The sequence below is a fragment of the Oncorhynchus keta genome, chromosome 8 (assembly GCF_023373465.1).
Source record: "Oncorhynchus keta strain PuntledgeMale-10-30-2019 chromosome 8, Oket_V2, whole genome shotgun sequence".
Taxonomy (NCBI): Eukaryota; Metazoa; Chordata; class Actinopteri; order Salmoniformes; family Salmonidae; genus Oncorhynchus; species Oncorhynchus keta.
Genome location: NC_068428.1, coordinates 2,496,037 through 2,521,622, shown reverse-complemented (window position 1 = coordinate 2,521,622; position 25,586 = coordinate 2,496,037). Strand labels below are relative to the sequence as shown.

Sequence of the window (25,586 nt, the reverse complement as noted above, 5' to 3'; positions counted from 1 at the left end):
CACATTGCTGCACTTCTCAATATTTCAGAACATATTCACAGAAATAACTACTTTATAAACCTGCAATATTAGTTCAGAAATGAGGCCAGCAGTCCTTAATTACTTTATTTAAAACAAATTTTGTCAATGCAATGCATAAATACAAAGTCTACACGTTGAGAATCCAACGTAACTCAATGGAGGTTTGATTCCTGTGAAATCTACACTTTCCCAAACACAGATTCTTCCTTTATGTGATAAAGGCAGCTAGAATCACAGAGGAATGAAACGGAGGGGGCAATGTTGTCAAGACATTACAAGTACTGGGACAACATGTAGAATATATCCACTGTAATCATTGCCCGGCTAACATACGCATATCAATTAATAATGCACTGGAAAACTCTTCATATAGACCACGTCAGTACTGCACTGCCCGTAAAGGAAAGTGGGCAAGTGCCTCTGGGTGGTGCTGTTTGGGAACCCCGGTGTGTTGGACAGGCTGCCTGTCCAGGGAGAGAGAGAGAGGGGAGGAGGTGGATGACTCCTCAGATGGCAGGGTTGAGAGCATCATAGAGCCTCTGCACAGCCAGCTCCACCATCTCTCTCAGGGTCTCATCTTCAGCACTGCCCTCCTCATACTGCACCGTCTGCACAACAGACAGACAGGGGAGAACCAGGTCAGAGGAGAACACACACACAGAGAGAGAGAGAGAGACAGAGATATCTACTAAATCCTCACTCTGGTCTCTGGGCAGATGAAGGCAGTATTCCCGTCCACTGTTACTGTCAGGTTCTTATTGTCCTTGAAGTCCACACAGTCCTCCCCAAACATGTCACTGTTGAGGGAAAGATTTCAAATGTCTCAGAGAAGCGATTCTATCCGTTACATTTTGATACACATTCACAACCTTCCTGTTGACCCATGACAGGTGTGTGTGTGTGTGTGTGAATATAGAAAACGTGAATAGGGGGTGGAACTTACAGAAGCATAATCTCCAGCCTCTGCTGGAAAACATCCAGTTCTATACCTTCTTTCTTGTGCTCCATAACTATAGGATGAAGAAATGAACATCAGCAAGGGAAGGGACAAGCACAAAGACATTAAACATACTGTAATGATAGTCCATAACGCAGAGATAATGTTAGAACACGTTCGCTGACCTAGGTAGCACACCTCTTTTCTCCACAAAACTAACCCTGTGTCGTAGGATTTTACCAGTCTTGTACTCACTATACTACACGAGAACATACATGTGAAAACGGACTTTTATAGCGTTCAGATTTCTTCACTGACCTTTCTGTGCTTTAGGGTTGGACTGGACCTCCAGAACCACTGTGGTGACCGCATCAGCATACATGTCATTCAGAGGGTTGGCGATCCACTGCGCACAGCACCAATACAAAACCAGTTAGCTAATGTTCACACCCTTTCCTATAGGGTTGCAATATTCAAGCAACTTTCCCAGATTTCCTGCGTATTCCCTTCTGATTCTGGGACTCTACCTACTGGGATTTCTGGAGGGAAATAACCAGGGAATTTTGGAACCCCTACTTTCCTTATATTCAGTATCTCACCTCTAAAACCACCATGCCAGCTTCATGCACCAGTGTGACATTCTTGAAGATCCTGAGTGTGATTTTCTCTGCAGACTCCACCTCCTCCACATCCCCTAAAAGACAAGCGGGTTTGTATAGTCAGACAGTACCGAGAAAAACTCCAGACCCTGGTTATAGGTGACAGCTTTACAGTGGCTTTGAAAACAGACCAATGTAACCACTACTGTAAAGCAACTGGCACACTCCCACAACAAACTAATAACACCTGCAAAAAAAAAAAAATTCACTAGGTGTTCCCCGTTCGTCTGTTGGTTACCATTTGTTGAGTGATATTTTGTTGGCTTCCACATTTGTCCGATTCGGAATCAATCAGTAGTTGTTGGTGTTGATTGATTGACCAGTGTGCCTAAATTTTCAACAAGGTGAGCAGAGTTCTGTAGAAACCCACCTGCCAGGTTGCGTAGATGGCTGGCCAGCAGAGAGATGGGTCCAGTGAAGGGAATGGCCTGGGTCTGCTTCACTGTGCTCATGGCCAGGTCTGTATAGTCTGGAGACAGAGAGAAGAGCTCGTACACACATGTGGACACACACGGAGGGATGCTTGCGCACACACAGTCAGATAGTGAATCAGTACTGACTGGACAGATCTGAAGGGGTGAGGATGTGGTAGCTGAAGTTGCGTTTGACCAGGATCCCAGACACCCTCTGACCCTGCTGACACTTCTTATCAGCCAGGGAGCCCATCACCTACAGCACAGAACAGCAACAGTCAGTATACACACACACACCACAAGTGTTTGGAAGACACAAATCGCCTCAGTTGTACACACTATAAAAAATCTTTGATAATTCCGCTTGATGCCAATGGATAAAGTCTAACTCAATTCAGTCTAATTCTCCCAATAAATGATATTACAGTAGGAGACCACTAGAGAGAGAGTGGAGGATGGGCTCACCTTAGCCAACTTCTCTCCTCTGAAGTTGAGTGTGACGGCCTCAGTGTTCCGAGGGTTGTGCACCTCGATGTGGACCTCATCATTGTCCTCGTACTCCCTGATCAGAGCAGCTTTCAGACGCGCCATCTCATTCTGCTCTCCGTGCACCAGGATCTGCAGGCGGGACAAAGAAATATGTCACACGAGCAGGCTCAAGTCATTGAAGTATAACAGGGGAAAAAAAGAGAGGCCCAAGCACACTTCCTTGTGGAACTGTGTCCCGTTGGCATTTACAATTTGATTACGGCCCGTAAGATAAGATCTGACTCATTTAATGGCTGACGGAGTGTGTCTATTTACCACATGAGGGGGTTTGAGAGCCCTGATGAACTCGCTGGTCTGTTGGTAGTCAGTGTGGGCTGAGAAAGAGATGTAGTCCACAGACATCTTCAGCTGCAGCTTCTGGCCTGACATGGTGGTGATCTCCTCTGGCTCTGACATAATGTGCTGAGGATAGAGTCACAGAGGAACAGTCAGCTCACACACACAGAGTAATGAATCTTAGCATGGCTGGAAATGACTTGATTTAAAAAAAATTGTGTCCATGGTTATCTGTCATTTGATGACACTAAAAAATACTTGATCACAACAAAGCTTGGCTTGCAATAAGACCCCACTGTAGGATTCCTTTGGTTGTGATGACTTGGTGTGACTGAGAAATGTCTTAAGAAGGGTTGAAGACCGAGCCCCACCTTTGCGAGGGTACCCTCCACAGAGTAGCCGGCGATGATGACGCCGTTCCTCTTATCGGTGCACCAGCTCTCAAACAGCTCTCTTGACAGACCGCTCTGCATCATACCTGGAGAGGCCATCACCACACTGGGCCCGATGTCATCAAAGTGGTCCATGCTCTGGTAGAGAGTGGTACAGCAGACTTAGCATGGACCGAGGGACACAGCAGGTGCTAATTCATTAGAGCACACCGTAGTAAAACTTTTCGAAAAGGAAATGAAAAGGAGTGTTTCTTATTGGACAAGTTCAGATAGTCACTCCCTGTTTCAGCCTGTTTTCTACTTTATGGTGCCTAATAAACTTTTTTTATTTTTTATTATTGAAAAATGCCACTACCAAACATTCATCTGATTAACGTCACCCACCTTGAGGTTGCTGATGTGCTTGAAGACGAAGGGGTTGTTGACGTTAATGGCCTTGCGGATCTTGTCGTTCATAGCGTTGACGTATGTCTGGTAGACGGCCATGCACTTCTTGGCTAGAGACGACGCATAGTAGATGGGAATGTCATGGAGCTCTGGGTGGTTCTGCCAGTACTCGTCTGAAACACACACGCAGAGGCACATAACCACACACATTAGAGAAGGGTTGTGTTCATTAGCGCACGCAACAGAAAACGTTTTAAAACAAGTTTCTGATTGGATTAGGCCAGGTGACTGTTGGTTCCTAATGAACACTTTCATGAATGAGAGTCACTGGATACCTGCTCTAAAGGCAGGCTGAAGAGGGAACTGGTTGGAGAATCTCACCCAGGATGAGCAGCAGTTCCTGGGCTCGGCCCAAGGCGAACACGGGGATGAGACAGCGGCCCTCTCTGTTGACGATGTCATGGATTGTGTTGCAGAACCGGGCCTCCCGCTCCTCCCTCTTCTCATGGATGTGTGTTCCATACGTGGACTCCTGAGGACATAGAGCAATACACATCAAATCCTCATGTTAGGAAAACAAGATCACACGAGAATCAAAATGAAGTATGCTGCTTTTTTGTAGTTGTGATTAGGTTGGGTTGCCATAAAGCACCATGTGACAACTGCTGACAAATGAATTTGATTGCCTGATTGTATTAATTGATTGTAGGAGTGTTTAGTGTTGTATGTTACTATTAGCGGGAACTCACAGTAATGAGGATGTCAGGCTTGACACTGGGGATCTCGGCTGCCATCAAATGCCTGTCCTCCTGTCGGGAAAAGTCACCTGTGTAGAGGATCTATGGACAGAGACACACCCAAAGGAACAAGGATAACAGGAGACAGGTTAGTTTAAACCTACCATTTTAAGAGACAGTAGCAAAGTAAATAGACAAAAATATATTTATTTTTCAAAGAATTATTCACTCATGTAATTGTATTGGGAACATTTGTTCAGCATATGGGTGCCACCTACTGGCCACAGTAAACAATACAATCTGTATACAGTGCATTCAGACAGTATTCAGACCCCTTCACTTTTCCACATTTTGTTACATTACAGCCTTATTCTAAAATTGATTCAATTATTTTTTCCCCTCATTAATCTACACACAATACCCCAGAATTGTTTGAAAATGTATTACAAATAAAAACATTCATACCTTATTTACATAAGTATTTAGACCCTTCGCTATTAGACTCGAAATTGAGCTCAGGTGCATCCTGTTTCCATTGATATGTTTCTACAATGTGATTGGACATGATTTGGAAAGGCACACACCTGTCTATATAAGGTCCCACTGTTGACAGTGCATGTCAGAGCAAAACCAAGCCATGAGGTTGAAGGAATTGTCCTTAGAGCTCCAAGACAGGATTGTGTTGAGACACTGGTCTGGGGAAGGGTATCAAAAAATGTCTGCAGCATTGAAGGTCCCCAAGAACACAGTGGCCTCCATCATTCTTAAATGGAAGAAGTTTTGAACCACCAAGACTCTTCCTAGAGCTGGCTGCCCAGCTACACTGAGCAATCGGGGGAGAAGGGCCTTGAAGAGGGAGGTGACCAAGAACCCGGTGGTCACTCTGACAGAGCTCCAGAGTCCCTCTGTGGAAACCTTCCAGAAGGTCTGATGAAACCAAGATTGAACTCTTTGGCATGAATGCCAAGTGTCACATCTGGAGGAAACCTGGCACCATCCCTACGGTGAAGCATGGTGTTGGCAGCATCATGCTGTGGGGATGTTTTTCAGAGGCAAGGACTGGGAGACTAGTCAGGATCAAGGGAAAGATGAACGGAGCAAAGTACAGAGAGATCCTTGATGAAAACATGCTCCAGAGCGCTCAGGACATCAGACTGGGGCAAAGGATCACCTTTCAACAGGATAACACAGGAGTGGCTTCGGTACAAGTCTCTGAATGGCCTTGAGTGGACAGCCAGAGCCCGGATTTGAACATCTCTGGAGACCTGAAAATAGCTGTGCAGCGACACTCCCCATCCAACCTGACATAGGTTGAGAGGATATGCAGAGAATGGGAGAAACTCCCCAAATAAAGGTGTGCCAAGCTTGTATGGTCATACCCAAGAGGACTCAAGGCTGTAATCGCTGCCAAAGGTGCTTCAACAAAGTACTGAGTAAAGGGTCTGAATACCTATATAAAATGTGATGCTTCCTTTTTTATTTTTAATATATTCGCCCAAAAAAAATCTACAAAACTTTTTTCCTTGTCATTATGGGGTTTTATTTAATCAATTTTAGAATAAGGTTGTATAATAACAAAAGTCAAGGGGTCTGAATACTTTCCGAATGCACTGTGATGATTTGGGGAGATAAAGTTTATAAACGCGCCTCTACAAAACCAAGGTGCGGATGAGGAGATATTCAAACAAAATAAAAAATGGGAGAGAACAAAATTTCTGGGAAATCATGTGCTATTTATGATAAGAACCTTTTCTTATGGTCCTTTCACAAAGAAGATGATGAATAAGCTGTAGTTGCTTTTCTGTCCCAGTCGTCAATGTAAATGTAATATAGTCACCTTCACGCCAGCTATCTCGATCATGAACATGGCTGCCCCCAGGACGTGACCGGCATGGTAACACCAGAACTTGATGCCGGCCACCTCCTTCACCTCGTGAAAGTTGATGGTCTCGATCTTGTCCATGCTCTCCTCCAAGTCTGTCTCTGTGTACAGCATGTCGTCGGCTGAGATGTTACTGGGAGGGAAAACACAGAGACCGTCAGGGGCACAATGTGAACCCGAATCATCCATAATGGATAATGGCATCTCTACAATTGTTTTGCCCTGAAGACATGGCTGTGTAGACTTATGACGTCTAACAGTTAGATGCCAAAGGAATCGACATAGGAATCTACAGCCATGCCTTCAGGGCAATACATTTTGCAGCTACTCTATCAAGAAAGAAACAGTAGAGTACGCTGCTATTTCCACGAACCGAGTAATGTTGCTTATAGGAGCCAAAGGCTAAAGATAAGTCAGGCTGTTATTGGAAGTTAATAAACTCTTGTCTACCTGACTTTGACATAATCAGACAGCAGCCAGCGGTAAATAGCTTTGGTGGCGTGGGTCATGAAGGTCCTTCCTTTGAAACTGGTCTTCTGGAGAAACCAAGGCAAGGCTCCACAGTGGTCCAAGTGGAAACTGAGATAGAGAGAGGAGATTATAGAGAACTGAATATGGTGCATTAGAAAACTGAACTCTTGTCTTCAGTGTGTTAATTCATCTGACCTGGGGAAACATATAATGGGGTTGTGTTTATAAGGCCCAAAACGTAGGAAAACCTCACAGAAACAGGAAGCTATTTATGAACTTGTCCATATAAGAAACATTTGTTTATGTTTTAGGTTGTGAAAAGTTTTGCTACAGTTGAATTTGACCCCAATAAATACAACCCAGATGAGAGATTAGCAATACTCACTGGCTGATAAGAAGCAGGTCTATCTCAGCAGGATCGATCAAGTCAATATACGGAAGAGCATCCATTCCTTCTAATCCTGGGTGGATTCCACAGTCCAGCTACAAAGGAAAACGGTTGTTGTACTCAATTATCTGGTTACTTCTATTTTGGAATGTCTCATACAATCCATGGTAAATTCAACAGGGACAGCAGAGTGCACGTAATATTACCATGATTTTCCGTCCCTTGAACTCCAGAATGATGCATGACCTTCCCACCTCCTGCCCAGCTCCACTGTGAGAGGGAAAGAGACGTCAATCACTGTCTGATGACATTTGTGACACAGTGACGTTATGGCAGATTCAGAAAAATCTTACGCGTTATGAACGTAATGCATAGCTACGGTAGCTACTTGAAAATACCATCTAGCTATCTATACGTATACTAGGTAAATCACTGTGGCATCTTTGGACAACTACTAACACTAGGTAACATTGAACAAATTCATGATTTATCTAACTAGGTAGACAGGCGTCAGTCTTCATGTATTTGCTAGTTAGACGGGCTAAAATAGCTAGCTAGCCAAACAGCTCACGAAATGTTGAATGTATAAACCCACAGTGGTCTGATGAGGAGCTGATCACTTTCCTCCGCAGGCACTGATAAATCAGCTTTGCGTTTCGCCGCCATATTTTCTCTTACGATTTAATAAAAAAATATATGCTTATTATGTATTAATTGTACTAATTCATTCTTCTGACACCTACAGAAACTAACCGCACGCTGACTACAACAACACTTCCGGTCCAGCGATATATGTCCGTACGATGAATGGTCTTTGCTATAATGGGTTCCGGTGTTGTAACATAGGGCGCCCATTCAGGAGCACACAACGTTTTGTAACGTTAAGGTAGAAATATGTTATTTAGAACAAACATGCTTCTCCAACATATAAAACACGAAATCATGTAGGCTGTATTTATGACATTTCTATCAGCAACGTTGGAGAACGTTTGGCAACTGAACATGGTCCTGATTTTAGGGCATAGTAGCCAGAGCACAGTATAATCATAATGACATTGCTATAATCTATCCTCTCAAAAAGGACTCTAACCATTTATGAACGTATTTTAAAAAATAAAAACAAGTTTTTGCTTTCATTGTGCTACATACAGATTACTGAAGAATATGTGGGTTGGTCCATTTTTTTGCCTAGTTGGTCTGTCTAACAAACTTTTGGGGGCTCAAAATTATCACCATCTCGCTAATAATGGTGCCCTCAAAATGGCAGTGTGGGGGCCTCAAGGAAAAATATTGGCTGGTGTTAGAAATACCAGGGGCAATTTTTGGTCCCAGTCCGCCCCAGAATCAGATAATGGTTCTGTTCATAATCATCAAATGGAGTGACCACTACAGATCTGTCTTAACCCGACTGCAATGAAGACAAAACACACAATGAGCCATTTCACGTTTTAATGAATAACCATGGACATGTAAAGAACATGAGGGAAGAGGAAAATGTAGGATGTACATTCCTTTCAATTATCTCAAATGTTACAGCTACAATATACATACAGAGTTACCCTGCAACCCTTTTTTACAGCATCATATATTCACAAATGCTCTCTTGATAAATTAGATTTCATTCCATGTTAGATTCAAACATATCAGTTTCCCATCAGCAGAAGCTGTCATAGGATGATCATGCTCGGTGATACACAGCAATGTAATGACTGATGTAATATATAGACTTTGAGTGGTTGCAGTACAATACGTTTTTTATTATACCAAGTTAGACTTTCAATACGCATCTGAATTTATAACACAATTGCGGAATATTGAATTTAAAGACAAGTTTGACTGTATCCTCAAGGATGCACTGTACTGTGTGGACTTTAAATAAAATATAATTAAGCAGAATCTTGCTTCAGTTATTTCCAGTTGTCCCAGCAAACCAAGTCTAAATATACTTTCTCAAAACTTAGCATGCAGGTTGAACAGTTTCCCCCATTTCCCCCCCCCAAATATTCCAGCATTGTAGATTAGAACATTCTGTTGGCAGGTCAGAGGTCACCTAGTCATCATCTTTGGCTGTTTGGATGCATGAGAATATCACCACCCACACATGTGATGTGCACATCCCACACCTCTTTCACTCATAGACATTGTTTTTCTCCAAAACGATACCCTATTTCTTATATAGTGCACTACTTATAGGGCTCTGGGCAAAAGTAGTGCACTACATAGGGGATAGGGTGGAATTTTGGACAAGAACAGATAACACACAGCCTAGTAGTGAGCGACAGCTTCGGTCACACCATCAGATGCATCAGTCAGTGATTAAGTGCACAAATGTCACAGGGAAGACTCCTTTCCTAGTCGAATCCCCCTCAATATGTCCCACCTGCAACACACACACAACAGGACATACAGTCAGTGGATCAGAGACATAAGGACACAGTCAGAGGATGTGTGTGTGTGCGTATGTGTGTGCGTGCCTATGCGCGTAGGTTGGAGCTGTTGTACTTACCCACCACTCCTGGTCCTCCTCTCCATCCACTACAATCACCTCTCCCTCGGTGAACGTTAGCTCATCTGGGTTATCAGCTAAACAGCTGTAGCGGGCTTTCACCCTCCTGGACCTCTGTTGCTAAGGGCCAAATAATAATAAGTTAGACAAGAAGATGTTAGTTAATGTTTTTTTTGTAAGTGTTCAATAATCAGTGTAAATATGATATTACTGTTTTACTATAATAGCCTGTGTGTTAGGTATTGATTGCATGCCACTGATTGGCTGAGTTGAGGATCTCACAGGGAGGTTAGCGCGGGGCTTGGGTGTTGGTGGAGGAGTTGGACCAAAGCTCTGAGGGGATCCAGTTACAGGTGCATTCTTTACTGCTCACACACAAGCAAAAAGACACATTGGAACATTTAATCATTAATTCATGGACATGGTCCCAGATCTGTTTGTAATTTTACCAACTCCATTATTCGAACCAATTGGCATGACAAATCCATAAGGAATTGGCAAGAAAGAAGAAACAGACTGGCACCCAGATTAATAAAAACAAAGCTCTTTGAAACAGAGCAGGTTAGTTATTAGATATTGTAGGCTGAGTGCACAAAACTTTAGGAACACCTTCATAATATTGAGTGGCACCCCGTTTTACCCTCAGAATAGCCTCAATTCATCGTGTCATGGCCACTGCAAGGTGTCGAAAGCGTTCCACAGGGATGCTGGCCCATGTTGACTGCAATGCTTCACACAGTTGTGTCAAATTGTCTGGATGTCCTTTGGGTGGTGGACTATTCTTGATACACACGGGAAACGGTTGAGAGTGAAAAACCCAGCAGTGTTGCAGTTGTTGACACAAACTGGTGCGCCTGGCACCTACTACCATACCCTGTTCAAAGGCACCTAAATATTTTGTCTTTCCCATTCACCTTCTGAATGGCACACATACACAATCCACGTCTCAAGGCTTAAAAATCCTTCTTTAACCTGTCTCCTCCACTTCATCTACACTGATTGAAGTATATTGAACAAGTGACATCAATAAGGTTTCATAGCTTTCACCTTGAGTCACCTGATCAGTCGTGGAAAGAGCAGGTATTCCTAATGTTTTGTACACTCAGTGTATACTAAAAATGTGTGAATGGTATTTGAGTGTGTGATGTGTTTACCGGATCTATTAGTGGGTCCAGCAAGCCTGCCGGGTGGTCCTTTAGGCATGGGTTTATCTGAACTGAGACCACACACACATTAATTGTCTTAGTTAACTGATAATACATATCATTATAAACCTAACACAAGACTTAATACAATTAAATGAGAACATATGAACCTGAATTGGTCAGCGGACGTATCAAGCGTCTCAGAGTAGGAGTGCTGATCTAGAGTCAGGTCCCCCCCTATCCACATAATCATATTTATTGTGATCTAAAATACTAAACTGATCCTAAATCAGCACTCTTACTCCGAGATGCTTGATACATACTGCCCAAGTTCTTACATAGTGGGTGATTTAGTTGATTTGGACCGTGCGGCTCTGCTTCTGGGATGGTGGGCGGGTACAGGAGGGGGCTGTGTGGGTCGGAAGGAGGGTGCAGGGGGCACTGTTGGCGGGAATTGTGGTAGTGGGATGATGAGGGACACTGGAGGCCCAGGTAATACTGAAGGTAGTGGTGGTAGAGGAGCAGTCTTATGGCTTCTAGACTCCATCACACTGGTCCTTTTACACACCCGGGGAGGCGGAGCAGCAGGTGGAACAGCTGGGGGAAACACTGGATGGAGACAAGGGAGTGATATCAATCAGTCAAATGTATAAAAATAAATAAAAAAGTTTAACATCGGCAGTTGTAACAAAGTGCTTATACAGTACTTAAATCTTGTTGTTGTGCCAGCAGCGCAGTATAATCACATGAGGGATAGGTCAGGAGCTAGTACTATAATGTAGTGCACTTACCATTCATGGAGCTGTTACGCTCCGGGATGTGAGGGTTCGGGGGGTCTGAGGAGGACCTCTGTCTACCCACCACCTCCTCCATATGAGCCTGCTTCCACCCTGGGCCTACAAGGTTACAGTCATAGGGTCAATCATGTGTAGGGTGCAGTCTTTCGGATGGGACGTTAAACGGGTGTCCTGACTCTCTGAGGTCATTAAAAAAGATCCCATGGCACTTATCGTAAGAGATGGGGTGTTAACCTCGGTGTCCTGGCTAAATTTCCAATCTGGCCCTCAAACCATCACGGTCACCTAATAATCCCCAGTTTACAATTGGCTCATTCATCCCCCTCCTCTCCCCTGTAACTATTCCCCAGGTCGTTGCTGCAAATGAGAACATGTTCTCAGTCAACTTACCTGGTAAAATAACGGATAAATAAAATAAATAAAATCATTTATTTATACTACAGTTTGGCATCTGGTGTTTAGTTCATTATTCCAGCAACCATGTCAAGGAACTGTAATCTATTACCTAGTGCAGGGCTGTTTCATTCTGGTCTTGGATGGCCGAAACATTTCCGATTTATGTTTCTAACTTGGAGCTGATTGCACTCACCTGGTGACGTAGGTCAGAATCAAGCCCTGATTAGGAGAGTGAAAACCTGAAAAAGGGTTTTTGCCCAATAGGTCTGTAATTGACCAGCCCTGACCTAGAGCATGACTTATTCTCTATGACCTATGGCCGATTCTCATTGCCAATGGACTAACCTTTGCTGGTGTTCCTGGGGGGCAGAGGTGGGATGTGTAACCCCGGTCCCCCTGGCATGCCGCGGGGAGGGGGGCTGAGGTCCAGGATGGCGCCATAGGTCTCATTGTTCATCATCATGCTGGGGACATGGGCTCTCTGCTTGTCCCTGACCAGGCTGGCTGCATCACGGGCCAGGGAGGCCATGTTGAGACCTCCAGGCATGGGACCCATGGGACCATTTCCGGGGACAAAACAGCTGACCGGACGCTCCTGCTCTAGCCGTCTTTGGGGGATGGGCTGGGTATGGGCGATAAAGAGTGTAAGTATGCTAGTGTAGTATAAGCTAGTATGCTATTGATGTAATGTCTTCAACTGAGGTTGAAGTACTATAGTACTCACTCAAGTACTGACTCGTGCATTTTTGGCAAAATAATTCAACTAATACAGCAGTACAGGTTTGCCTGGTATACCATAAAATCATGGTTAGAAGGATTTGTGAATTCTATTAGAGTTCTATATGAGTTTTGAGTTATGAGGTAGAGGCTATCCAACTCACCTTGTCCTCCATCTCGTCTTCGCTCTCGTCCAGGTCGTCGTCTTCGTTCTGGAGCCGCCACTCATATTCCACATGCACATGGACGTTAAACTTCCCCGTCATAGCCTGGGTCAGCTGGACACCACAAATACAGTCAACCTTTACCATTACCCATGTTGATAAAACAGAACCCCTGGACCATCCTCTAAGACATCTGGATCATCAAATTCAAAGTAGGTGCCACACATCGGTGGTGGATGAGTTTGAGTTTCCCCTTACTTTGTAAAGCGCTTTGGGAAACTATGTGGAAAAGCACTCTACAAGGCCAATCAATTATTATTAGTATATTGTTACAGTGTTCAAATCCATGTGACCTTTAGGTTCAATTCAAAGACTGCACTCACCAGCTCTTCACACTGCGAATGTCTGAGGCGCTTGGCGATGTCCATTGGTGTTTCTCCTGCCTCGTTGGCTGCACACAGACAGACAAACCAATTTATGTGTGTGTATATATATATACATATATATATATATATATGTGTGTGTATATATATATACACACACACATACATACACACCACATACTGTATATATACAGTTCCAAAAAGGTGTTAAACAAATCAAATATATTTTATATTTGAGATTCTTCAAAGTAGACACCCTTTGCCTTGACAGCTTTCCGCACTCTTAGCATTCTCTCAACCAGCTTCATGAGGTAGTCACCTGGAATGCATTTCAATTAACAGGTGTGCCTTGTTAAAAGTTCATTTGTGGAATTTCTTTCCATCTTAATCCGTTTGAGCCATTCAGTTGTGTTGTGACAAGGTGGGGGTAGTGTACAGAATATTTGGTAGTAGACCAAGTCCATATTATGGCAAGAACAGCTCAAATAAGCAGAGAGAAACGGCAGTCCATCATTACTTTAAGAAATGAAGCTCAGTCAAGCCGGGAAAGTGTCAAGAAAGTTCAGAGGAGACTGTGTGATGAAACTCTCTCAGAGGACCACCACAGGAAAGGAAGCCTGCAGAGGATGGAGTTACCAGCCTCAGAGATTGCTCCCAAATAAATGCTTCACAGCAAAGAAAACCACCACTAAAGACACCAATAAGAAGACACTTGCTTGGGCCAATGAAAACGAGCAATGGACATTAGACCGGTGGAAATCTGTCCTTTGGTCTGTTGAGTCCAAATGTGAGATTTTTGGTTCCAACCACCATGTCTTTGTTAGACGCAGAGTAAGTGAACGGATGATCTCTGCATGTGTGGTTCCCACCGTGAAGCATGGAGGAGGTGTGAGGGTGCTTTGCTGGTGACTCTGTCAGTAATTTATTTAGAATTCAAGTCACACTTAACCAGCATGACTACCACAGCATTCTGCAGCGATACACAATCCAGTCCGGTTTGCACTTAGTGGGACTATCATTTGTTTTCAATAGGACAATGACCCAACACACCTCCAGGCTGTGTAAGGGCTATTTGACCAAGAAGGAGAGTGATGGTGCTGCATCAGATGACCTGGTCTCCACAATCACCTGACCTCAACCCAATTGAGATGGTTTGGGATGAGTTGGACTGCAGAGTGAAGGAAAAGCAGCCAACAAGTGCTCAGCATATGTGGGAACTCCTGTTGGACTGTTGGAAAAGCAGTCCAGGTGAAGCTGGTTGAGAGAATGCCAAGAGTGTGCAAAGCTGTCATCAAGGCAAAGGGTGGCTACTTTGAAGAATCTCAAATATATTTAGATTTGTTTAACACTTTTTTGGTTACTACATGATTCCATGTGTTATTTTATAGTTTTGATGTCTTCACTATTATTCTACAATGTAGAAAATAGTAAAAATAAAGAAATACCCTAACATGAGTAGGTGTGTCCAAACTTTTGACTGGTACTGCATATTTTTTGTTTTTTTGTTTTTGTACTCTTCTCCCTTGTACTTTTCTCCCCAATTTCATGAGATCCAATTGGTAGTTACATTCTTGTACCATCGCTGGAACTCCCCTACGGACTCGGGAGAGGCGAAGGCCAAGAGCCATGCGTCCTCCGAAACACAACCCTGCCAAGCCGCACTACTTCATGACACACTGCTTGCTTAACCTGGAAGCCAGCCACACCAATGTGTAGGAGGAAACACCGTCCAGCTGGCAAGTGAGGTCAGCTTTCAGGAGCCTGGTCCGCCACAAGGAGTCGCTAGAGCATGATGGGACAAGGAAATCCCTGCCGGCCAAACCCTCCCGTAACCAGCACAAAGCTGGGCAAATTGTACGCCGCCTCATGGGTCTCCCGGTCACGGCCAGCTGTGACACAGCCTGAGACCAAACCCGATGCAGTGCCTTAAAGACCGCTGCGGCACTCGGGAGGCCCAATTTATGTGTTTCTATGGGACTTGAGTCTGGACTATATAGGGAATAGTGTGCCATTTGGGACATGATACTAGCAGGGCACTTACCAATACTGACCGAGGCCCGGCCCCGCAGCAGCAGTTTCAGACACTCACTGTTGTCTGTAAGGCAGCAGTAGTGCAGTGCCGTGCTCCCTTTGGCTGTCTGCTTCTCCAGGTTGCCACTGACACAGAGCAGACACACCATTGTGGTTAGGACATTCACCTCAAGGGAGTCAGAACTTCCCTCCATCGACATCAACAACTAAATATGTCTAATCTGAGAGAACAACTTCTGATCTTATCTACATGTTTTTGTTTACCGTTAAAATACTTTAGACGAGTTCCCCCTCTTCACATTTGAGATGTTTGCGTCTGCTTTTATGAGACATAAACCCAGCATCTTTTCACCTAATCAGTCCTTAAGTAAGGCTTTAGTACCTGTTCTGGGTCAGGAAGTCCACAATATGGAGGGAGTTGCGGTGTTCGGGTCACTCAAATACATGCACCTTTTACATTTGGGGCACGTAAAGGAACAGCAATTGAAGGCGGTTTGTCTGTTCGCACATCATTGTTTGACCATGCTAAAAACATCATAAAGCTCGATTCTGCACATAGTTTGACCAGTTTAGTCGACCACCATTCGTACTGCTAGATGTAGTGCCGTCTCACCCGGTTCCTGAGAGCATGGACAAATACCCTACATGACTAAAAGTATGTGGACACCTGCTTGTCGAACATCTCATTCCAAAATCATGGGCATTATTATGGAGTTGATCCCCCCTTTGCTGCTATAATAGCCTCCACTCTGGGAGGGCTTTCCACTAGATGTTGGCCACAAGAGCTTTAGTTAGGTAGAGCACTGATGTTGGGCAATTAGGCCTGGCTTGCAGTCGGCGTTCCAATTCATCCCAAAGGTGTTCGATGGGGTTGAGGTCAGGGCTCTGTGCAGTCCAGTCAAGTTCTTACACACCGATCTTGACAAACTATTTCTGTATGAACTTCGCTTTGTGCACAGGGGCATTGTCATGCTGAAACAGGAAAGGGCCTTCCCCAAACTGTTGCCACAAAGTTGGAAGCACAGAATCGTCTAGAATGTCAGTGTATGCTAGCATTAAGATTTCCCTTCACTGGAACTAAGCGTCCTGGCCCGAACCATGACAAACAGCCCCAGACCATTCCTCCTCTACCAAACTTTACAGTTGGCACTATGCATTCGGGCAGGTAGCGTTCTCCTGGCATCCGCCAAACCCAGATTTGTCCACCGGACTGCCAGATGATGAAGCGTGATTCATCACTTCAGAGAATGTGTTTCCACTACTCAAGAATCCAATGGCGGAAAGCTTTACACCACTCCAGCTGATGCTTGGCATTACGCATATCATCAGTTTGTGTGCGGCAGCTCACATTTTATACACCTGTCAGCAACAGGTGTGGCTGAACTAGCTGAATCCACTAACTTTAAGGGGTGTCCACATACCTTTGTATACATAGTGTAGCAAAAGGTATATTACAGAAGCATACATGCATATCGGCAAAAAAACAGTTTACATTTGAATCAGAGGTATTAACATATGACAAATCAGCAGAACTTTTTTTAGTCCACGTTAGAAGTCTGTCATGTGGGGGCATGGTGCAGCAGTAGTGGTAGAGACTGCCATGCACATATTTCCCACAGTACCATGTGTACGAAGCCCCCCACCCTATACTTTGTACTGTTTTCCCTCTAAAACAAGGTATTCCCAAACCCCAGGGGTAAGCGCAATGCCCTCGGGGGTACGCCAAATAAAAATGTGATTCACATAATTGTATTTATTTATTTTTTATTAAATAAAAAAGAAATCAACAATTCTTCACATTTTCAAACAGTACATTTATATTTTCCAATGGGGCTATACATTTGGTTGAGGTTTTTCTCTCCCCTGAGTAGCCTCGTTTCACTGCCATTTTTTTCCCTTGACCATCTAGTGTTCAGCGAAATGTCAAATACAGGAAGCCTTGTCAAATAATTAACATCCAATCACATTAACCTTTACTCTCTCGCGGGAAACCTTCACTCTTTTAACCTTTACTCTCTCGCGGGAAACCTTCAAACTTCACTCAGTTTTCAGAATATAGACGACTTCCGAGTATAAAGACGTGTAAAAGCAACAGATACCATTAACAAGAAGGAACTAAAAGCATCTTATATGGCGAGTTACCGAGTGGCAAGGACAGGCAAGCCCCATACTATTGTGGAGGGCTTAATTCTTCCTGTTGCCGTGGATATGGCTGGGACAATGCCGGGGGAAAAGGCCAAAAAAACTATACTATACGCATCAATGACATGGCAAGAGATGTTTTGAAACAATTACTGCTTCGCATACAAGCCGGTGAATTCTATGCTGGATGAGTCAGACGTGGCGGACAAGGCACAGCCTGGCACAGCTCCTGGTATATGTCTGTTACGTTTATGGGGGGTCAATTAAAGAAGACATCCTCTTCTGCAAACCACTGGAAACCAGAACAACAGGAGAGGATATTTATTTATTTATTTTACCCCCTTTCCGCCCCAATTTCGTGGTATCCAAATGTTAGTAGTTACTATCTTGTCTCATCGCTACAACTCCCGTACGGGCTCGGGAGAGACGAAGGTCGAAAGCCATGCGTCCTCCGAAACACAACCCAACTAAGTCGCACTGCTTCTTAACACAGCGCGCATTCAACCCGGAAGCCAGCCGCACCAATGTGTCGGAGGAAACACCGTGTACCTGGTGACCTGGTTAGCGTGCACTGCGCCCGGCCCGCCACAGGAGTCGCTAGTGCGCGATGAGACAAGGACACCCCTACCGGCCAAACCCTCCCTAACTCGGACGACGCTAGGCCAATTGTGCGTCGCCCATCACCCCGGCAGGCTGCGACAGAGCCTGGGCGCAAACCCAGAAACTCTGCGATGCAGTGCCCTAGACCACTGCGATATTTTTAAAGTACTGGACAGCTTTGTGACATCAAATGGACTTTGGTGGTCAAGATGTGTTGGCATCTGTACTGATGGTGCAAAAACCATGACAGGGATATAGTGGAGTGGTAATGCGCATGCAAGCAGTTACGTGTTCAAGCAGTTGCCCCCGACGCCACTTGGGTACACTGCAGCATCCACCCAGAGGCTCTTGCTGCCAAGGGAATGCCTGGACACTAGAGTGAGAATGGTTAACTTTGTTAAAACAAGGCCCCTGAAATCTCATGTATTTTCTGCATTATGCAATGATATAGGCAGCAACCATGGAACGGTTTTACAACATACAGAAGTGCCTGGCTATCAAGGGGCAAAGTATTGACACATTTTTTTAAATTGAGAGATAAGCTTAAAGTTTTCTTGACTGGCCATCATTTTCACTTGTCTGACCACTTCCATGATGACGAGTTTCTCACACGACTGGCCTATCTGGGTGATGTTTTTTCTCGCCTGAATGATCTGAATCTAGTATTACAGGGACTCTCCTACTATTACAGGGACTCAACTACTGTATATTCAATGTGCGTGACAGAATTGAGGCTATGATTAAGTAGTTGGAGCTCTTTTCTGTCTGCATTAACAAGAACAACAGACAGGTCTTTCCATCATTGTATGATTTGTGTGCAAATTAACTCAAGCTTACAGACAATGTCAAATGTGATAAAGAAAAGCACCTGAGTGAGCTGGGTGCGCAATTACGCAGATACTTTCCCGAAACGGATGACACAAACAACTGGATTCGTTATCCCTTTCATACCCTGCCTCCAGTCCACTTACCGATATCTGAACCTCATCAAAATTGCAACAAGCGGTTCTGTGTAAATTTAATTTAATCAGAAGCCACTGCCAGATTTCTTGATACGGCTGCGCTCAGAGTTTCTTGCCTTAGCAAATCGCGCTGTTAAGACACTGATGCCCTTTGCAACCACGTACCTATGAGAGAGTGCCCTTAATAGCATGACAACTAAATACAGGCACAGACTGTGTGGAAAATTATTTAAGACTGGGACTCTCTCCAATACAACATTGCAGAGTTATGTGCATCCTTTCAAGCGCAGCTTTCTCCTTAACCTGTGGTGAGTTATTCACAATTTTTGATGAACAAATAAGGTTTTATATGTAAGATGGTTTAATAAAGAGCAAAATTATTGATGATTATTATATTATTATTTGTGCCATGATCCTATAAGAGCTCTTTGTCACTTCCCACGAGCTGGGTTGTGACAAAAACTCACTCATTCTTATGTTTAATAAATGTATTGTGTAGTGTGTGTGTGTGTTTGTGGCAGGCTTACGTGGCGCTGACACTGGTGCTAGAGGGGATACGTGTAACAGTAGAACTTTAGACCGTCCCCTCGCTCATACCCGGGCGCGAACCAGGGACCCTCTGCACACATCAACAACAGTCACCCACGAAGCATCGTTACCCATCGCTCCACAAAAGCCACGGCCCTTGCAGAGCAAGGGGAATTACTACTTCAAGCTCTCAGAGCAAGTGACGTCACCGATTGAAACACTGTTTAGCGCGCACCACCGCTAACTAAGCTAGCCGTTTCACATCCGAAAACATACGCAGGTGGAGGTTGAATGTTTGAAGGGGTACGGGACTGTAAAAGGTTTAGGAACCACTGCTCTAAAAGATAGCTCAGTGGTTAGACTGTTGGGCCAGTAACTGAAAGGTTGCTGGTTCGAATCTGCCAATGTGCCCTTGAGCAAGGCACTTCACCCTATTTGCTCTTGGAAATTGCTCTGGATGAGAGCGTCTGCTAAATTAATAAAATGTCAAATATGTCACCTGCCCACCTTCTGGCTGTCTACATAAAAAAATAAGATAATGTGATTAATCTTACATGCTCATTGGCCAGTGGTATGGTCTCCATCAGGTCCACTCCTTCAGCGTAAACCTGGATGAGGGAGAGGATGTTTCGGGTCTTCACTGCCTCACACAGGACGTGGAGCCTGGACTCCTCGTCCTCACACTTCCTCTGAACAAACTTCTTCTCTGTGTACTTCGCTGTGATGTAGTCCTTCCGCGTCTGCCTGAGAGAGACAAGAGCACAGACAGATGGGCAACTACCAAGAGACAGGAAATCTGAGTTTAAGGCCAAGTTCCAAATGGAACCCTATCCCCTAGTACATGGATTTTGACCAGGGCCCCTGTCAAAAGTAGTGGACTATATAGGGAATAAGTTGCCATTTTGGGATGTACCCTAAGACATTCAGGACTATACATAGTATAACAAGAAGTTAAATGTATTGAACTTAATATGAAATAAATAGTGAATGTATTCAGTCAGTGTTTTTCCTGTTATGGTGTTGAAGGAGGGAGAGGAGTGGGTGTGGTTTGCCCGACTGTCTGTCACTCACATGTCACTGGAGGGGTTGGGTTTGGTCACGCCCCGTGCAGACAGGTCCGCTTCCATGATCTCATTGAAACCCGCATTGCCCACATTTTTTGCCAGCTGGGAAAGACCAGATAGAGCACACGTCAATATGGTATCTATTCAGACCCTATAAATCTAGCCTGGTTCCAGATCTGTTTGTGCTGTATAGCCAACTGCCATAGGAGTTGGCAAGACAACACAAACAGATCTGGGACCAGGCTACTACTAATCATACTAAAATAGTACAACAGCTTATACAATCAGAGCTGGATTCAAATAATCAAAACTGCTTGGCTGAGCTTCCCTGGCATCTACCCATCTGGCACTCCAGGCAGGCTAAAGCAAACACAATCAAATATTGTATACCTGTTTGTATACAATGCAACCATTAATGCCTGTGATATTTACCAGGAGCTCTGCGGTTCCCAGGACGTCCAGTGTGAGAGACTGTATTCTAGAATAGTGGACGCCCATCTCCCTGTGGATTCCAGAACACTCGATGCAGATGAGCACTCCCAGGTTAGTGGAGAGCCAGGTGGGCTCTGAAGACAGAGATATATTATCAGTGTAAGACTAGTGTGCTATGGCCTGGGGTGATCTGGTGGGTTGCTGCCACTGCCTTCGGATCTTAGCCCTTAACCTTCTGGCACACCATTTATCCTCTTTACTTTCCTGTCTCTGATTTTTTTTTTGTTGAAAATCTTTAAAAAATGATATTAAAAAAGACTAGTGTGCTTCCACTATAAGTTCTCACCTGAAATAGTTGTACAGTTAAATAAAGTTCCACTCCTAAGAGGGAGATGTGGTATATTGATGCACTATTTTCATTGTCCTATCAGTGTAAATTCAGCACATGGGATATATAGGCAAGGTAGGATTTCAATAACATCTAACCGAAACAGCCAACCCTCTTTCTTCTATATTTGAGGAATTAGTCTGACTGGCCTAACAAAGACTCCTAAGAATGTGTGTGAGCGCATGCACATAGACAAAAGAACACGTCAATCGTCAAACAAAGCAAGGTTGTGCGTTCAGCATGGTAAATTACGAAAACCATGTCAGCCCCTCACACATTCACATACTGTATGTACAACACTGTGTTCATTTTCATATAATACCCCTCCGGGAGGAAGACCACAATATTTTCTTGCTGCCTTTTCCCAGAATGCTCTCTGTGTGTCACTCACTAGGCGCTCCACAGTCGCAGCAGACGTCGTTGCCGCTCATCCTCTTGACCTCACTGACGATGGCCTTGGTCAGCTCCTGCACTATGTTGTTCTCCCCTCCCTCGTCCTGGTCTCCTTTGAAGGCATTGTTCAGCGCCTCCTCCTTACTGTTCTGCAGGACTGAGATCCATCTGAAAACACAGGCAGGTCCAACCGAGACAAAACGTAAGCTTGGAGGCAACATGTACGTCCCAAATGGCACCCTATTCCTTATGTAGTGCACTACTTTTGACCAGAGCAGAGTACACGTTATAGGGAATAGGGTGCCATTTGGAATGCCTACAACGTCAAAGAGGGTCTGAGAAGTGACCAATTACATGTACCCCCTGTATCACGTATACACATAATGAAGAACAGGGTTCCCCAACTGTTTTCTAAGCAAAAAATAAATACAATGAAACAAATGTATTGATTTTTTATTGTTGAACATAAAATACTGTAAAATCACCAGCAAATCAGCTCCAAGTTATTTTAATTCAGGAAATTCTAGAGAGATACACTAAATACACAAAGGTATGTGGACACCCCTTCAAATGAGTGGATTTGGCTATTTCAGCTGACAGGTGTATAAAATCGAGCACAAAGCCATGCATTCTTCCAACATCTAGTGGAAAGCCTTCCCAGAAGAGTGGAGGCTGTTATAGCAGCAAAGAGGGGACTAACTCCATATTAATGCCCATGGTTTTGGAATGAGATGTTCAACGAGCCCATGTCCACATACTTTTGGTCATGTAGTGTATGTGATCATATACACCTTTTAAGTGATGATTATTTAGTCAAAAATGATATCTGTTTTAGCTTCCTGCTGTAAATTTGTAGTCTACAAATCATTTGTAATTATGTTCCGGGCCTCCATCCACTCAAAAAATAAAATCGGCCCGCGGCTGAATCTAGTTGATGAGCCCTGATAAAGGGTGATCAATCAAAAACACATATTTTAAAACAATGTTAATTGTGTAGATACTCCTCTGAGAAAACCAATGGTTCAAACTTCACATCTCTATCATAATCCGTTCAATTTTTTTTTTTTTTTTAGCTTTGTAGGAAGGCCAGAATTAGGGTGACTATGGAGGCCAGAGGCCAGAGAAGAAAATAGCATTGCATCAGCTAGGCTGTATGCTGTTTGAGAAATAACAGTCTCTCCGACAGGCTCACTGTTGAACTCATCTTTCTTCTTAAATCCGAAGGACATAAAACAATATAGAGGTAAGATAGAAATCGAGTTTGAGACATGACATGTTTTATTTTCATATTTCAGTATACACTTTTCAAATGAATGCTATTCTTCTTTTGAAGATTTCTCACAGAAACATGCATATCTCTGTGAAATGTCAACAGAGCACTGAGCATAACGCAAGTTTTTTTTTAAAATTTCAACGCCGTTTACATTTAATTCAACTTCGTGTCATGCTAATTTAGCTTTTTGCGACACACGGAAACAACTTTGCAGACTACCACCACAACACGTAAAATCCTCAAAAGTTGCAGTGCAAAAGTGCCACCGCTCTATCAACAGAGCTCGGAGCTTATTACCGGATGTATTAGGCACAAAATCCGAATTTGGGATATAATGCGAATGACATGTTAGAGAAAGACCCCACCGAACGATTCAGACATGAAGAATCATATTTGTCTTGGTAAAATGTATTTTATAAAATAAGGAAGTGAAATTTCATCACCAAAGTGTGTTTTCATCCACTCTGGGCAGAGTGGATGGACACCCTGCGTAATGATGTGTACACAATGTTCGCACACAAACTTGCACTGTGCAAAAGGCACAGACAGTTCACATTGGTTCAGTGAACCCCTATGCTACTTACATCTGACACTCAGTCTCTTCCTCAGCTTGAAAGTGATAGGTTCTGTCATCTGTTTGGGTAAACAAAAGAATGAGATCAGATTGAGTAAGAGGTAGTTGCAGTAAGAGAAGCTAGGCTACCGGAAGGCATACTACTTAGTACTAGATGGAAGATGAAATGGCTGTCGTGGGAAAAACTAGTCCAGGGTTGCAGAGGTTTGAGATGGAGATGAGCCTCAAACTGCTGCGTAACATACGGGAGAAGAGATCAAAGCTTTTCTTCTCATCTGGGTTGACCTTCACTTGACAGGTTAGCAGGTTGAGTTTAGCTGGTGGTCTGTTCGCCTATGAAAGAGGAGCAGAGAGACAGATGAGAGAAGACCAGAAAAATAAGAGTGTATCATACCGCATGCATATGGAACTTTCCCATGAACTAAGTCAGTTGTGTGATGTCAAACACTCAAATGACTTCAGAAAAATACCATTATCAAATGCTGCAGTAACCCATAAATGTATCATTGTTGAATTAAATGGTATGCTGCTTACAGCCACATCCATATTAAGGCCCAATGCCTTTTGCCTTTTGGTAGGCCATCATTGTAAATAACAATTTGTGCTTAACTGACTTGCCTAGTTAAATAAAGGTTAAATAAAATATAAAATAAATCTATGCACTTAAAATAGCAAATGGAGGACACTTTTCACGTGGTTCATTTTCATTCCAGCCAGGTAGGCTGTAAAGAGAAGCAATGTGCATTAGGGAAGTTGAGAAATATATATGGTAGGCCTAGTCCATAGAAAGCTGATGGGATACTCCTCTTTTTATTAGAGGCCATCCCCCTCAAGCAATTGCATAGCCTATAGAAGTGTTGCGCAACATGAGCTCATATGACGTGTTTGATTACATTTGCATTGATAGAGTGCTGAGTACCAGGCAGTTTGGAAGTTTGGTAAGCTACTAATGACCATCAGCAGCATCAGAGCTTGGAGAAACTTAATTACCATGACTAAACAATCTAGTGGAATTTGACTGCCATCATGACTCGTGACTGCCGGTGTGGCGGTCATACGGTCACCGTTACAGCCCTAATCACAACTGAGACAATGCTATGCCATTAGGATTAATGACGTTTTGACATTAGGGTAATGTTGTCAAGAGGAATATCATGCACGAAATAACTTGTAGCCATTTGTGATTGGATTCCTAGAAGAGGTCAACAGGAATCCAGTCAAAAAAGAAAGAGAAAACCCTGTGCACAGCAGGAATTTAGTCAAGTGTTAATACAGTTCAATCATAGATTGAAATTCTAAGAGTGGCGCAGTGGCCTTCTTTTCATCTTCTTCTTGCTCTGTCTTAACATGTGGTCTGGCTCTTCATCAACAACAAAAAGATGTAATTGTGCTTCGTCGTCTACATTGTCGTCCACAGACCTAATTGAATTACACCGGCTGACGTGCAGTATGTACAAGCAGCATGCATAACGGCATGGTATGAAGGAAAGTGAGTGACCAATAGGAGAAGACAGGAACACGAAAGGAAGCCTCTTACCGTTCCATGGGAGATGGTCAGGAACCCGTTCTTCACAGAACACTTCCTCTTCTGCCACACTTTCCTCAGGCTGAAGAAGAGAAGGGAGAGATAATATTCATTATGACACTACAACACTTCTCTATACATGTTCACCTAGAGCAGGGTTTCCCAAACTTGGTCCCGGGGCCTCCCCAAGTGCACGTTTTGGTTTTTGCCCTGGCACTTCACAGCTGATTCAAATAACCTGGATGACCAATCCACATCTTCAACCACACCATTTCCCGAGCAGCAAATGGAATCATGTACTGTATGTCTAGAGGACATAATATCACCCTATCGCCGATCACCCTATCGCTGCGAGTAAAACGCAAGTGCAAGGTGTCCACAGTGGGTTCCCCACCACTGCGAGTCAAACTACATTTCCCTGCCTTTGCCGGGGAAATATACAGCTGTTCTTGCA

At 43.8% G+C, this 25,586-nt stretch overlaps 2 protein-coding genes across 4 annotated transcripts in view; both read right to left on the bottom strand.

Annotated features, from left to right (window-relative positions):
* Positions 1 to 90: 90 nt before the first annotated feature.
* On the bottom strand, positions 91 to 7,915 carry cpsf3 (cleavage and polyadenylation specific factor 3). The gene is made up of 18 exons (XM_035774402.2): positions 7,708 to 7,915; positions 7,319 to 7,382; positions 7,110 to 7,207; positions 6,704 to 6,832; positions 6,209 to 6,386; positions 4,384 to 4,473; positions 4,016 to 4,166; positions 3,632 to 3,807; positions 3,227 to 3,385; positions 2,835 to 2,981; positions 2,496 to 2,648; positions 2,178 to 2,286; positions 1,988 to 2,086; positions 1,558 to 1,652; positions 1,277 to 1,364; positions 965 to 1,031; positions 722 to 818; positions 91 to 629 (listed from the first exon to the last, which is right to left on the bottom strand). The coding sequence occupies exons 1-18, from the start codon at positions 7,776 to 7,778 to the stop codon at positions 528 to 530; spliced, it is 2,073 nt and encodes a 690-aa protein (XP_035630295.1). The 5' UTR covers positions 7,779 to 7,915; the 3' UTR covers positions 91 to 527.
* A 632-nt stretch (positions 7,916 to 8,547) lies between these two features.
* Positions 8,548 to 25,586, bottom strand: part of LOC118386671 (arf-GAP with SH3 domain, ANK repeat and PH domain-containing protein 2) — a 48,758-nt gene continuing 31,719 nt past the window's right edge. For 2 of the 3 annotated variants that reach the window (XM_035774398.2, XM_052523357.1), the window contains exons 11-29: positions 25,145 to 25,214; positions 23,853 to 23,940; positions 23,618 to 23,666; positions 21,759 to 21,928; positions 20,980 to 21,113; positions 20,555 to 20,649; positions 20,038 to 20,227; positions 15,829 to 15,871; positions 15,634 to 15,676; positions 15,262 to 15,377; positions 13,221 to 13,288; positions 12,838 to 12,951; positions 12,302 to 12,578; positions 11,555 to 11,659; positions 11,102 to 11,372; positions 10,773 to 10,834; positions 9,901 to 9,983; positions 9,619 to 9,738; positions 8,548 to 9,492 (exon numbers count right to left, since the gene is read on the bottom strand). In XM_035774398.2, coding sequence (XP_035630291.1) covers positions 9,418 to 9,492; positions 9,619 to 9,738; positions 9,901 to 9,983; positions 10,773 to 10,834; positions 11,102 to 11,372; positions 11,555 to 11,659; positions 12,302 to 12,578; positions 12,838 to 12,951; positions 13,221 to 13,288; positions 15,262 to 15,377; positions 15,634 to 15,676; positions 15,829 to 15,871; positions 20,038 to 20,227; positions 20,555 to 20,649; positions 20,980 to 21,113; positions 21,759 to 21,928; positions 23,618 to 23,666; positions 23,853 to 23,940; positions 25,145 to 25,214 — 2,173 coding nt within the window. In that variant the 3' untranslated portion in view covers positions 8,548 to 9,417. The remainder of the gene's footprint in view (positions 9,493 to 9,618; positions 9,739 to 9,900; positions 9,984 to 10,772; positions 10,835 to 11,101; positions 11,373 to 11,554; positions 11,660 to 12,301; positions 12,579 to 12,837; positions 12,952 to 13,220; positions 13,289 to 15,261; positions 15,378 to 15,633; positions 15,677 to 15,828; positions 15,872 to 20,037; positions 20,228 to 20,554; positions 20,650 to 20,979; positions 21,114 to 21,758; positions 21,929 to 23,617; positions 23,667 to 23,852; positions 23,941 to 25,144; positions 25,215 to 25,586) is intronic. The other variant, XM_035774399.2, reaches the window with a different exon arrangement.